This window comes from Cygnus atratus, chromosome 4, assembly GCF_013377495.2.
Source record: "Cygnus atratus isolate AKBS03 ecotype Queensland, Australia chromosome 4, CAtr_DNAZoo_HiC_assembly, whole genome shotgun sequence".
NCBI classification, from domain to species: Eukaryota; Metazoa; Chordata; class Aves; order Anseriformes; family Anatidae; genus Cygnus; species Cygnus atratus.
In genome coordinates this window covers 35,398,083-35,412,029 of record NC_066365.1, presented here as the reverse complement: position 1 = coordinate 35,412,029, position 13,947 = coordinate 35,398,083, and the positions used below count along the sequence as shown (strand labels likewise).

At 43.6% G+C, this 13,947-nt stretch overlaps 1 protein-coding gene across 9 annotated transcripts in view; it reads left to right on the top strand.

The window, feature by feature from the left end:
• Positions 1-13,947, top strand: part of SMAD1 (SMAD family member 1) — a 49,733-nt gene that overhangs the window by 21,684 nt on the left and 14,102 nt on the right. For all 9 annotated transcript variants that reach the window (XR_007708219.1, XR_007708220.1, XR_007708222.1 and 6 more), the window contains 2 exons: positions 4-622; positions 13,493-13,750. Coding sequence is in view for 1 of the 9 variants with exons in the window: in XM_035549308.2 (XP_035405201.1) it covers positions 223-622; positions 13,493-13,750 (658 nt within the window). In the remaining 8 variants the exon portion in view is untranslated. The remainder of the gene's footprint in view (positions 1-3; positions 623-13,492; positions 13,751-13,947) is intronic.

Sequence of the window (13,947 nt, the reverse complement as noted above, 5' to 3'; positions counted from 1 at the left end):
CAGGTTCTCAGCCTTTAGCACAATGAGAAGGTCACGTCTATCACGGGGGAATGTCAGCATTGCCGTTCTGGGACGGGAGGACTGAAAAGGCAAAAGGACCAGAATTATTTGGGGCAGACTGCATTTGACTACTGATACAATCTGCTGGGTGGTGGTGGTGGAAGAACGGGACGGTCTTTCCTGCTTGGTCTGTGGTGTCCAGCGTGACCAAGTGGGGTCACCATGAACGTGACAAGTTTATTCTCCTTCACCAGCCCAGCGGTGAAGAGGCTGTTGGGATGGAAGCAGGGGGATGAAGAAGAAAAATGGGCAGAGAAAGCTGTTGATGCATTAGTGAAAAAACTGAAGAAGAAAAAAGGTGCTATGGAAGAGCTGGAGAAAGCGTTAAGCTGTCCTGGTCAGCCCAGCAACTGTGTCACAATTCCTCGTTCCTTGGACGGCAGGCTTCAGGTTTCACACCGGAAAGGGCTGCCACATGTAATTTACTGCAGAGTGTGGCGCTGGCCAGACCTGCAGAGCCATCACGAACTGAAACCACTGGAATGCTGCGAGTTTCCTTTTGGTTCAAAGCAGAAGGAGGTTTGCATCAATCCCTACCACTACAAGCGGGTAGAGAGTCCTGGTAGGTTCTTCCTTGTTTGTAGCTTCACACCTTATCTAAACAATGCAAAGTATGGCAGTTAATCATGTGACTCATCAGCTTAAATAAGCAAAAGTGGCTGTTTACACACGTCAGATTCTTCCTCTGCGATTTATCTGGATGTAATCATTAATTAGCAGTTCTCCCTTTCACAGGATGAGTACTCGACATGTGTAAATGCATTTCATCACTGCATGGAGGCATAGTCTCAGCATATGCCTCAAGCTGCTGGGTCTGGTGTCACCTGGCTTTGTTGGTGGCCACCATCCCTCAATTCATTTGTTTTTTTATTGAACTATGCAGATAGAATGCATATGAAACATTGCTATGTAATGATTACTGTAGCTTGTGCATGAAAACTATTCTGACGAGGTTTTACAATTTCTAAATTATTCACTTCTATCACTTCTGTTTCTTCATCCTCCAGAAGATAATACTGTCTTTAAGATCTTGCGTAATTTTGGCCTTTTGAAAAGACTGATTTTAGTCAACAAAAGATACCCTTTCACCTGGAAACTTTGATAGCAAGCGTTATTTTCTGCGTGAAGTTTTACTTTCAGATGTTCTGCAAATTGGGTTGTTAACCTGTTATCCACTTCCCTGCTCATTATTATTTAAAGAGCAGCCCATTCTCTCTGTCTTCTCTTTAAAGGCCAAGCCCATCTTTAATAAATCCGTACTTAATTTTGCTTATGTGAGTTTATTATCAGGGAGTGTTTCCGGGACTAAGATAAAATGTGCTTGAATATATCTGCACTAGGCTCTGGTTACTTGTGAGGTGGTGCAGGGACATGTGCAGAAATGCACTGCAGGTGTGATGGGCTTTCCTGGTTTAGGTTTGGGAAGTGTATCTGTGTTGGGCATTTTATAAGCTGTGAAGCTGTATCTGCAGAGTGGCATGGATAGCTTAAGAACTACAGTGGAAATAAGGTTGTCACAAGAGTATTTTCCTGTGAATGGAAATTGCGTTTGTTGTGGATCTGCAACACTTAGTGCATATCTAGATCTTAAATATTTCCCTTTGATGTGTTAGTATGAATTTGGAAATCATGTGAATGGTACCCATAAAGTAAGGGTTTTTATGCAGCAAATGCTTAAACAAAGGAGTCTTCTGCCCTGGAAAAAGTTTTAAAAAGTTCTTAACAATTCTGTGTTAGGCAGAAGCAGGACAGTAAAATAAATAATTACGTCCTTGTGCTGCTAGCTTTCTACACATCTGCACCAGGTGCTTTTGTTCAGTATTCCAAACTATTGAGAATTAAGATTCCTGAAAGACATCTAGTTCAGTCAGATTGAGCAACAGCTGAGCTCTTGCTGTTACTGTAATTTCAAGTGACATGTTACAACTCATTTTGCTTTAATCTTGGAAACGATTACTGAGTTTGAGAACACTTTCATTTGGATCACTTATACCATATTTAAAATAAGTTTCTGTAAATGCCCTGTCACTTCAATGAGATACACAAGATAAAAATAGCATATAACTTGCAAAAGGTGTCTAACTAAAACACTCATTTTGGCTGAGTACTGCTAAGTAGCTTAAGTGGTTGGAAAGCTGGGGTTTGGGTGCTAAGTCATCTAATACATTTTGTACTTGGGAGACAGCAAAAAGTTACTACCTGTAAGCCAAAATTCTGGATTGCTTTTTAATTGGTTTTGTATAAGGTAAAATTTTTCTAGGTGCTTGTAGCTACAGAATTTTTGCTGGGGGGAAAAACAAACATTCAATAACTTGAATGAAGTTGGAGATGGTAGAAATCAAATATTTCCCTTTTGCCTGGTGAATGCCTTTCTTCAGGAAAAACTAGGTATTTCTGATCACTTGCTTAGTTGGCAGCTGGGCAGTTTTCTTGTAAGTACCAGTGCTGGAGTCAGTTTGATGGAGCTGGCAGAAGTATTTAGTCCTTCAGGAGATCAGTGTGTTGCTCTAACCAGTTGAAATGTTCTGGAGGTGGCTGGTAACTAGGAGCTAGCTCCACTTCTCTGTAGATGCTCTGTTAAATAGTGGTTTGGAGGTACAAATTTATAGGTTTGTTGAAGTTGCATCTTAGGAACTTCTCACAGAGTCCGAAGTGCACAAGTGGAGGTGAAGCCTGATGTGTCTTTGCTGAGGTCTCTGGCTGGGTATGTAAAGGAGGGTTTTGCATTAGTTAACCACAGCTCTGGCCTTGTTTTGAGAGATATCGCATGGAGATGAGTGGTAAAGCATTTACCTCTGGAAACAGGCGGTAACTGAACTGCCATTTGGCCTGGAGATACGTGCTTCATAAGTTACAACTTCTTTTTTCCTTTCCCTTCCCTGATCTCTGTGTCCTCCAAGCATCCTCTTTTGTCTTCATTTCCTGACAGTCACTCCCAAATTCTGCTAACCGTTTTTTCCCACTTTTGCCTGGACATTAAATTAAAACACCATTATTGCTGCCTAAGTGCTTACACTTGAAGATTAGTAGGAATTCAGGCATGAGTCACCATTTCCAACAGTCTACAGACTCGAGCAGATACCACGGTTTGTTTCCAAGGTTATCATTGCAGTCAGGAGGGTTGGAAACGTACTTGACAAAACAAAGTTGGAAGCTTAGATAGCGTCCGATGGGCGGTTTGTGCAGACAGTGCAAGTACGTTGTGAAATTCTGGCTCTGCTCGGCAGCGCGGTTGACACCTAATTGCTTCGTGCAGATCCAGCTACTTGGGAGCTGGTGCATAGGGCGTGTACGTGGGGTGGGATCTGTGCAGTCTGTGCACTTTCCTGTTTGTCGTCGTGTGACTTGTTTCAGTGTTGTGTAAGTTTTGAAGAGTGGATTAACGGTAAATCCTCAGACACTTAAAATCATGTAGTTCTCCCAGCTGGGCAATTAATCTTATGGATGCTTCTCAGTTTTCACGGTGCCAGAGGGATGCATGGGTTTTCTGCCTTGATACCTTGCTCCATCCTTGCTTTTCAGCTTGGAAAATACTGGAGTTGGCATGCTGTAGTCTGAATTCAAGCAAGATTTTTTTTTCTGTTAGCTAGGCTGGATAGAAGCTGTTTGTGTGCAGTCCGGGGGAGGCTGAGAAGAGGAGAACTGCCTGTAGCTTCGAACACAGAGCCTCCCAGGCATCCCTGACCGCTAGTATCTGCCAAGAGACTTGGTGTGACGTGGAGGTGAGGCAGTAACTCAACCTGTCTCAGAGGCTCTGCGCAGGTGCCGGTACCCGAAAACCGAAACAGACAGAAACCTACTTTGTGCCCTGGACTTGTCAGGAGAGGGCAAAGCCAGTGTGGGATGGAGGAGAGTTCTCCCCTCCCCTGCTGCATCATTGCTCAGGCTCATCAGGACAGCACTGTGATTCCCCTGCGGGAGCATCCGTGCCCACACAGCCCTGCGGGTGACCTGTGGGCAGGAGCAGAGGTGGTGGGAAAGGAGTGGAGAAAGTGGAAAACTTGTTTGGTTGTAGGAGGTGGGAATACGATCTCATGCCGGGATGAAATATTTTCTGGAGAAGTGTTATGGTAGCTCACTGATGCTGTTTCATAGGTCTGCTGGGTGCAGAATTATTTCTGGTGCAGGGCAGTTAATGGCTGTCAAATTTCTCCCTTGGCAAGGCAAAGCAGAGCTTTTAATTAAGGAGGGCAGGGTCTGAATTTGATGCCTTTTAAAAACTGGCACGGTCAGCTAAACTGGTGTGATTACTTGGCTGGATCTTCTTTTTCTCCTCAGTTTTAGCTTTTAGTTTAGAGATATCTGGATACCAAGCTCCTGCCTGGTTTGGGATTCTTAAGTCTGATCAAGACACGAGAAGTAACTGGGCATGGAGACTGGGAGAGGAAAAAGCAAATGTGTTGTTCCTCATGCCTGTCTGAAAATGCCACAAATGACATCTCTGGTCTTGCTGGAGGACATGTGAAATGGCCTTCCAAAGTCTCCCCTGAGATACTTCTTTCTCTTCTTCTGTACCTCTTATTTTTTTGTGGATGTGTGGCCTGTGTTCCTTGCTGCTGTCCTCAGCTATGTCAATGGGATCAGATGAAAGATGTGACCTAGAATCTGGACAAACCTTATTTTTGTTTTAAGCCTAGATCCAGTTTCCTGTAATAGCAAAACAGGGATGGGATAGGGGGCAGGGAGGATGAAGAGGTGCTTAAATTGACACTGCTATTTAAAGAAAGAAATAAATCACACTTCTAACACAGCATTAGGGGAGGAGGCTCAGTTCTTTTGCCTTAGCTAAAGGGAAGGAAGGAAGATGGAGAAGCTGAATATTTCATTGTTTCATACTCTTGGTGGATACCAGTTGTGGGTTCCATCTGATGCAGAATAATACTATATGGCCTCTGCTAGGTGTCCTTGCTCATCCTCCTTCTAGGATAAAGAAGCTTTGAGTTTATATGTTACAAAGAAGGGAAAAGAACAGCTAATTTGTCTTTTATGCTTCATGTGTAGAAATGGTTGATGGTGCAGAGTACTTATCTATAGGGTACATACATGCATCCAACTAAATGCTGTCTTCTGAGAGTGAATGGCATGTGTCCAGAATCTGCTGGTGTCTTTACAGAGATCAGGCTCAGAAGAAACCTACTTTTCATTGATCTGAGCAAGCTTAAACCTGGCTTGGGAAATGCAGGTGTTACTTCTTGCTATTAATTTCTGGAGGTGTTAACTGATGCTCCTCTGTGCATCACCGTGTGATGCCAGGGAGTAGCAAAGCTGATCTGTCCAGAACCAGTTGATCTGTCGTCCAAAATAACATGGCTGCATTCATCAACCAATTAGTGCATCCACTTGGAGATAGAAAATAACTGCCCTGGTTCAACTTTTTATAATTACCAACAAAGTGTGGATAAAAAAAAATGATTGATTTTCCTCTGTTCAGCTTCTCTTCTCCTTTGGAGAGCACACTGTGTTCTGCTGTACATCAGGGAGGCTTTTATGGAGCTGATGTTGCCCGTCTTCCACCCAAATTGCACGATGAGCAGTAGCTGCTTGTTTGTGACATGAATACGCTGTCAGAATGGCTGAGCTTTTAATTTTGCCTAAGGATCACAATGTTCCTTTCCATTATAAACATGAATTTAAAGTGGATGTCTGCTTCAACAAGCTTGTCTTCAGTGGCAAGAAACATTTTACGTGAACATATAGGTGCTTTTTGCCACAAGAACAGACCAAGTCCCCAGGCTCTGAGAAGAGCAGTAGGTGTGCCATGCTGGTTTTGCTCCCAGCACGGACTCCTTGCCTATGACTTTAACTTGATTGTTTTCATACTTGCCTTTGATCTTCTCTGCTGTTTGCTCTGAGTGAGACTCCATCAGGCTGCACATCTACTTGTGTGCACCAGAGCTGCAGAAAGGAACTTGAAATGGTGGAAGTCCTGGATCAGGCAGGTTTAGATTTGTGCCGTCCTGGAAGTAAATGCTCCTTGGCTGCTCCCATACCCAGTGGTGCTGTCTGGTCCTTAGTAAATGAACAATAATACATGTTTAAAGGAGCTTTTGAATGCCATTTGAAACCATACAGTTGTTTGATTGTATATATTTGTATGGTTGTGCGTGCACTTGTGCTAGCTTGTGCTTGTTTGTGTGCATGCTCTCTGTGGAGGTACTTTTCAGAAAAATGAAGTGGGTCTGTTAGTCACCCCCATCTCGTTCCCCGGTACCCACCCAGGCAGGATCACTGTGCATAAAACCAACATACCCGAGCTGTTACCTGGCAGATGGCTGAAATGAGCGCTTTTTAGATAAGCAGCAGGGTTCAAACACCGCGTGCAGCTTGTCGTAGGCCTCGTCCAACAGGCAAGGGCCGTAATTCTGACAGGGCCAGGAGGGAAAAGTGGGGGTGAGCAGTGATTCCCTGCGGGACTGTTGGCTCGCAGCTTGCCTGGGCTTTCAGGGGCCTGAGGTTTGCGTGGTCCCAGCACCTGGGAGGACCAGAGAGGGCAGGAAAGCCTCCGGCTCGCATCCGGCCAGATGGAGAGGCTTTGATGGCCTGGCCTCCAGGGAGCAGGCGGACCAGCTGCGTGCGGTGCTCCCCCGCCGTCTGGCCTTCTGGAGGATGGTGCTGTATGGGGAGAGACTGCGGGGACACTGGGAACATGAAGGGGAAGTTGCTGCTTCTCTGGTGTGGGGAGTCTAAGGGGGAGGAAGCTGGGGAAGGAGAATATACGTGAAATGGGAGGAGGAGAGAGAGAGGAGGAGGGGGAAGTGGAAAAGAAAACGGAGGGAAAAGAAATTAGAGCGACAGAGGCCAGCAGCTGATTTGAAACAGGGAAAGAGGAGATCGTACACAGAACCAATCTACAAAAATCTGCTCCTTTATTCCCATAGCAGGGTTTCTGCACCTCTGCAGGCTTGGGGGTGCATGAGCATTGCAGGGAAGTTTTGCCTTATTGCTGTGTAACCCTGCTGTTGGGCGTAACTTTAAAAATAGCATGCTACAACAGGTGGGTACAATTATAGGATGGTTCCCCAAAATAGCAAACAACTGTCAGTTTGTTTGGCAAGTAGTGGGAAACTTTCCTCGCTTCAGTTTTGCAGAATTCTCTTCTAAAATTCCCCACCAGAGCTGAAATAGGGAGACAAAAAGGAGAGGATGGCCTAAATTGCAGGGGTTTTTGTCCAATCTCACCATACGTCAGAAAACAGAGCTATGATGAAAGGATAGAATTTGTCAAGAACAATGTGTTTGTTTCCTTTTGTTTTTAATTAACCAGATTCAGATGTTTTTTCTGACTTAGAAGACCAGACTTCCATGTTTTAACCTATTCAGTAGGATGGTGACTGTGGTTTTCATACAGGTAATTTGAACTCTGGTCTGTGTAAATGTCCAACTTAATACACACTATCACACTGTAACTTCCTCCTGTATCAGGACTGCTTCTCCCTCCAAATCAGCTTACAAGAACTCCCTCACTAATGTGCATACAATTAGTACTAAATTCTGAAATTGGCCTTGACAAATGTCAGTTTAATCAAAATGTTAGCTTATCAGAGCATCCGCAAGTAAAATCTAATGTTAGCTGAATATTGTAATGCAGGAAATGTACTAATATTACTTGCCAAATGCATTTAGACCAGATGTCTGATGTAAAAGTAAAGTCAATAAAGCAACAACTGCGGGGTTTTTTTTCTCCCCCTTCTGTTTTTAAATACAGTCTTCAGTTGCAACTATGTAAAACGACAAATCAAGCTGTGAGGTCTACAGAAACTGCAAAATAAAGCGAAGAGTTGAGAAAGCAAGGCAGCTCTCAGCTTTCTCCCAGAATAGAAGGTCTGGAATGTTTGTCTGTCTGTCACCCGGAGCAGACTGCTGGACAGCTATTACTGAGCCTTTTCACTTGCAGCTACTAGAACTTAGGTTTGGAGCAAAAGTCCAAAAGGCTGGCACTTCTGTTTTAGAGAAAACAATAAAGCAAAGGTGTGCTACCACAGCCTTGCTTCAGCCAGGTGCTATTGGAACAACATGAAGTAGTGAGATTCTTGGAGAATTGCGTTTGCCACAAGAGCATTAATTATTTTTAACCAAGAGTAAACTCGAACCTAAGCGTAGACATGTCAGTGTCTTTGTATGTGAGAACTTGTCCTCTGGTCAGAGAATATTCAATTTTGCCAGGTCTTGTTTCAGGCAACACAAGAAAACCTAATGACATTAAAACTTTTCTTTCTACTTGGTGTTTTATTGTTTACAAGCAAGATCTTGGCAAGACATTTCAGTCAGCATGCTTCAATGACTCTTTAATGCTAGAGACAGCAAGCAGAGCTAAGCACGCTCAGCTGGGTATGCGCTGGTACCTGCTCTGTTCCCACCGTGGGACTGGGCTGCTCACCAGGATGCCACAGCCGATTTCAGCAGCTGTGGCGTCAAAAGCAGGAAATTAAGCTAAGAGTCTTTAGAAGGATTGAAATTTGTTAGTTTAACGCTGCTATGTTTTGGGGTTTTGTTGTGTGTTTTTTTTCCCTTGTTTTCCTGCCACTTCCTTTCCTGCTTTGTCTTTTCAGGGTACAAGCCTCAAGTTCCTCCCCCAGCCCCACGTTTTCATGCCCATTTCCAGACAGCACCAACTGCTGTGTGAGGATTTCCCTCCTTCCCAACCTGCAGTTTTATTTTTCCCGTAAAACACGAGTGGCTTTGCATAAATCCATATGAAAATACAGCTATATGACGCTTGGAAATTAAAGTGCACCATCTAATGATAGTGCCCCTAGGCCTTCATAAGGGTTGAAGGCCATGTTTTGGTATAAGCCTGCACAAACACTTGTACATAACATACATCCACTAAGTCGTCATGATTTTTAAGAGCAGAATGGTTGAAAATGCAGCAGCAGTTGCTCATCCTTTTGTTTCGTAAAGGTCACAGAAAGAGTGGAATTTACTTTGGAAAGAAAGGGTGATCAAAGCTTCCTTTCTTTTATATGGCCCCTTGGTTTATTCCAGTATTTGGTCTTTGAATTTCCAGACGTGGAAAGAGATACCCTTACCCAAATCTTCATGTAGCCTTCAAAGGGGGAAAAATAAACCCTTCAGAGAAACTAGCTGTCACCTTGTCTTATGTAAGATAACTATACCCCATCCAAATTGAAAACAAGTTACTTCGAAAGTACAGCAGGTCCTTTGGTGAGTAGGGTGTTTTGTTTTTTTTTATAGAGAGGCTTTAAAAAAGAAGTTGTAATCAAAAATTGGCAACTTCCTATGTTTGCTGAAATCGTTATCTCTGGAGCGTGAAAATAGAACAGAAAGGAAAACCAGAATCTTGAGGAAGGCACACCTGTTAGTTTTCTGAGGAAGAGGATGACATACTGGAGATACAAAGAGTAGAGATCAGTAGCTTTCTTCAAAGGTCACCATTACATTTTCATAAAGGCATTTCTTTCTTGGTGCGGTTAGTTGAAACATTTATCTGAAAAGCCAGGTTGTCTTTGGTCTATCTTGTATGTTTTTGGCATTCTTGGCTCTTAGATGAAATGGCCCTGTGGGTGAAATTGCCCTGTAGCTGTAATTTCTTTAATACATCTCCACTTGTTTGGTGCAGGCATACTCTGATTATGATTTGCATGTTTAAAAACAAGCTACCCAATTCCCAGGCTGTCCTACTCAGTTGACAGATACAGGCTCTCTTCTTTGCTACAGTTCTGCAAAGGTACCCAGCTTGACTGCCAGGTGGTTTACCTTCTTCAGCCATTAGTAGCAGGGTTACTACTAGTAGTCATGTATTAATACTGGCCTCCAGGTCCACATCTGCAGCGAAATTAAGACACAGTTTAGCCCCTTAAACCGTTAAATTTGGTGTTTGAGAAGGTACAAAAATCAAGCTGTCTGATGACTTAAGGCTCTAGTCCATTAAGTGGCTTGTTACAGTAGCTTTTTTAAGACAACAGTGTATTTAGTGGTGTGTTTCCTTTAAATGAGTGCATCATACTGAGTAGTGATCATTTAAAAAAACAGTCTTTCATTTCTGTTTTCCCTTCCACTAAAGACAGCAAAAAAGGGGGAAATTCTGTCTGCAGACTGTTACAGCATCATCCTGCAGAGATCCCCACAACAAAGATGTGCACCACTTCATTATTTTATAGCAACAGGTGTGCTGGCTTAGCACAGAATAACTTGCTCATGCATTTTCCCCTTCAATTATACCTTTTCCTGGAGTTGGCAGCTGCAGCAGAGATCGGCCTCCTCCCCTGCTGTACGGAGCCCTAGTAATTTGTTATTCCATATGGTTGAGGGCTGCAACCTGACCAGAAGCTCACTGCCTTACACAGGACGAGGGGAACAGGAACGGTATGCATCCCCCATTACACTTTGAGCTCCTGGCATCCATCCGTACTTCTGAACATATTTCTGAATGGTCCAGTCCCTGATCACATCTTTGTTTACGGGTGAGCGACGTTCAGATTAACTCCTCAGTGACTCCAAAGGGAGCAGCGAGGCAGCCAAAAAGCCCTTGAGCTGCAGAGAGATCAGGTCATGGCAGTGAGCGATTGTCTCAGCGTTGGACTAATTGGAGTGGTCTCTGTCCTATCTGGCGTGGCCTTTGGGGCTTTTTCTCCTCATTTAAGGTTGTAAGCAGGGAAGTGTGAAATAGGGACAGTGGCCAAATACATTCTGTAGTGATATTTTGGAGTCTATTTAGGTGGTATCAGTACCAGTTGTTTTCTTCCTTCCCTCTCCATGTGTATTTTGAAGAAGTTGACATTTAATTATTTTAGGTTGAAAGACTAGTTGGAGGAAAAGTGTAGGGAAGAGGAGATGGGTTCCTGTCTCAAGTCTTTCTAAACTTCACCAGTGGTTCTGCCCAGTAGGCGAAAACATGCATATATTTTCCTTGGGGAAAATCAGGCACAGCCTTATTTTAATTACAGAAAACATACAGAAAATATCCTGTTCTCCAGCTATTTTAGAATGCTATAAATCGCATGGCTTCCTGTGATGTCATGTGTGTCATTGTTTAATGTGAGGTTGGGGATGGGAAAGGTAGGTGATGTACTTTCTGCACAAATTAACTTTAGAAAAGTTAATGGTTTGACCTTCATCCGCAGGAAAGGAAGAGATAGGAAAGCTGTGTTTTTTCTAACGGTCAGAAACGTAGGGAAGAATCATAAAGACAGGAAAGGGAAAATAGTTTTTAACACATGATCTCATTGTTAGTTTTTTCACTTCACTTGTAATTTATGAGTCCATCAAACATTGGCCATACCAATTAATGTGTTGCTTGACCTCACTGCAGAAGAACTGTTAGGCTTAACAGAACACGTTTATTTCGAAGAGATCCTAAAATTCAGAGAGACAGGGTTTGACACTTGCTGTGTTGTGAACAGGGGGATTTGTGATGTCCACCTGAATGCTTTTTCTTTGGTGGCCTTTACCAGCGACCTATGAGAACAGTTGCATCAGAGGCAAGAGGCAGCTTGCCTGGCCGAGGGAGATGCAGCTCCTCCTGGGGTGTTTCGCAGTTGGGAGCTTCCAGAGTGCGGTAGATGGATATGCTTTGTTTCAGAAAATGCTGTAATTAGGAATTTTGTATATTCCTTGTAAGATGGAGTTGGTTAAAGTTTTCATATCTAAACAAATCTCCTTAGGAATGACATCTGTCTCAAGTACTTGAGATCCGTTGAAACTCAGTGAAGCTGCTCTAAGAAAGTGAAGCATCAGATTAAGTCTTGAAAACCTGCTTTTGACACTAACAAACAGCCTTAATTTTTAGTCATGAGGTGTGTCTTTTTTTTTTCCAGTGTGTCTGTTCAAGGAAGGTTTCTGGGATCAAACCTTTCATGCGTTAATGCCAGTAGCAGGGAAAAATCTGGTGGATAAATTTCTCTTTCTGTTATGCATAAGCAAAAGAAAAAAGTGAGGAAAATCTGCTTCTTCAGTTAATGTATGGCTTGCTCTCAGAATAGAGAGCAAGTTGTGTGTGTGGCATCCTTTCGTATACAGTTTAAATGTGGGCCTAGGCCTTAGGCCTGGTCTGTGGGTGGAACAATATCGTGGTGCTCTCAGACCCCTGGACACTGAAATAAGAGCCTGAATACTTCTGAATAAGCCGAGTGCTGGAGGAGTAAAGGTGTCCTGATGCATTGGAAGAACCTCTTTATCAAGATGACTTTTTAACATTTTGTTCTTGTTTTGCAATGAGTTTATAATTCGTCTTTTGGTGAAGCAGCTGTCTCTGAACACCTTTCTTAATAGTAGTGATACAGTTTTGGCTGTGGAGGCTTTTCCTTTTCCTTCTGTTTGTCTCCCGTGTGGCCACCAGGTTTTGGGGACAGGGCAGGAGGCTCAGGGAGAGGGCTTTAACACTTTGTGGGTTTTGGCACCTTCCCTCGAAGGCACACATGGGGTTTCCTCTGGTCTTGTGGGGCTGTGGAGTTGGGAAATAGAGATAGTGAAGGGAAGGGGCAAGTGTGGAGGACAATAACTTCTCATTTCAGTTCTGTGTGCATGGATCTCCTTCTCCCTGCCTTTCTTTCTCCTCCGCTTCCTTCATCATCCCAGAATCTCGGTCTCTAACAAGACTAGCGCTTAATCTTTTGAGCACCTTGGACTTTGCTGTGAGGCATTCAAAGGTAGAGGCCGAGGCATTGGAAAAAGATCAGTTTCTTTTATCTTGGTGTAGCTGGTATCATGTTCGTGTGCCCAGTTAGAGAGACCTTTGTTTTCCTTGGGTGAGGAGGCCTTGAGAGCGTGGGGAGACCAGCAGTGTCTGATGTGCGTTTCTCTGATCCCGTAGTAGCATATAGTTGGACCTCAGTTGCAGCTCAGTTTTATTATTATTTTGAACTAGATAATTTTATTTAAATTACGCTTGTAAACTGATTTGAAGGGTTAATAACCATTTTAGTACTAACTGGTAAGAGCATAGCCTAGGTTAAAAATAAAATTACAGCTGTTGGGACCAGGGTCAGTTCAAGGCCTATATGATATTGGTATTGTCTTCAGAAAAAAATCCCTGTTCTTATTAGCAAGTTTTTGGGTTACAGGCCATTACGTGATTAGCAGGCTCACAAGTGCGGTAGAACGACATGCCCGTCAGCATTGCACTGGGACTGCTTCTCAGCATTTCTTTGTGCGAATAAAACCGAAATGTGGAATTGCAGCTCGTCCTTGGCTCTTCTCCCCTGGCCCTCTGAAAACAAGCTCTGGGCTGGTGAGCAGGGCAGCTAGCATGATCGCTACAAATTCAAGCTATGCAGTAACCGGATATAAGGAAGAGAGTTCTTGCTTAGACATGTGTTCCTTGATTTGACTACCTTGTTTTTAAGGCAGCTGTAAATTTGCCCTAGGGGGTGAAGAATGTTTTTTTCCAGGTATAGCCTAGTCCTTCAGAACTGAGTCTCTAATGCTGTGGCTCTTTCCTTTTTTTTTTTTTTTTTTTCCTCTACCTTTTCAGTTCTTCCTCCAGTGCTGGTCCCAAGGCACAGCGAGTACAACCCTCAGCACAGCCTCTTGGCTCAGTTCCGCAACTTAGGACAAAATGAGCCCCACATGCCGCACAACGCTACTTTCCCGGACTCATTTCAGCAACCCAACAGTCACCCGTTCCCCCACTCGCCAAACAGCAGCTATCCAAACTCGCCTGGAAGCAGCAGCAGCACCTACCCCCATTCTCCAGCCAGCTCAGACCCAGGAAGCCCTTTCCAGATGCCAGGTATGGTCAACTTCTGTGACTCTTGAGAAGTGACAATGTGTTGGACATCACAGGTATCTTCATGTTTTTGTGTAATAATACTTGATTATCAGCCAACACTTGTGTTCAATAGTAAGCTGAGAGGGTAGGTAATAAAGGCTATGTAATTGGTTTGTCTATGGTGGTAATATCGAGGTTTTTAATATTTTTCCTCTTTC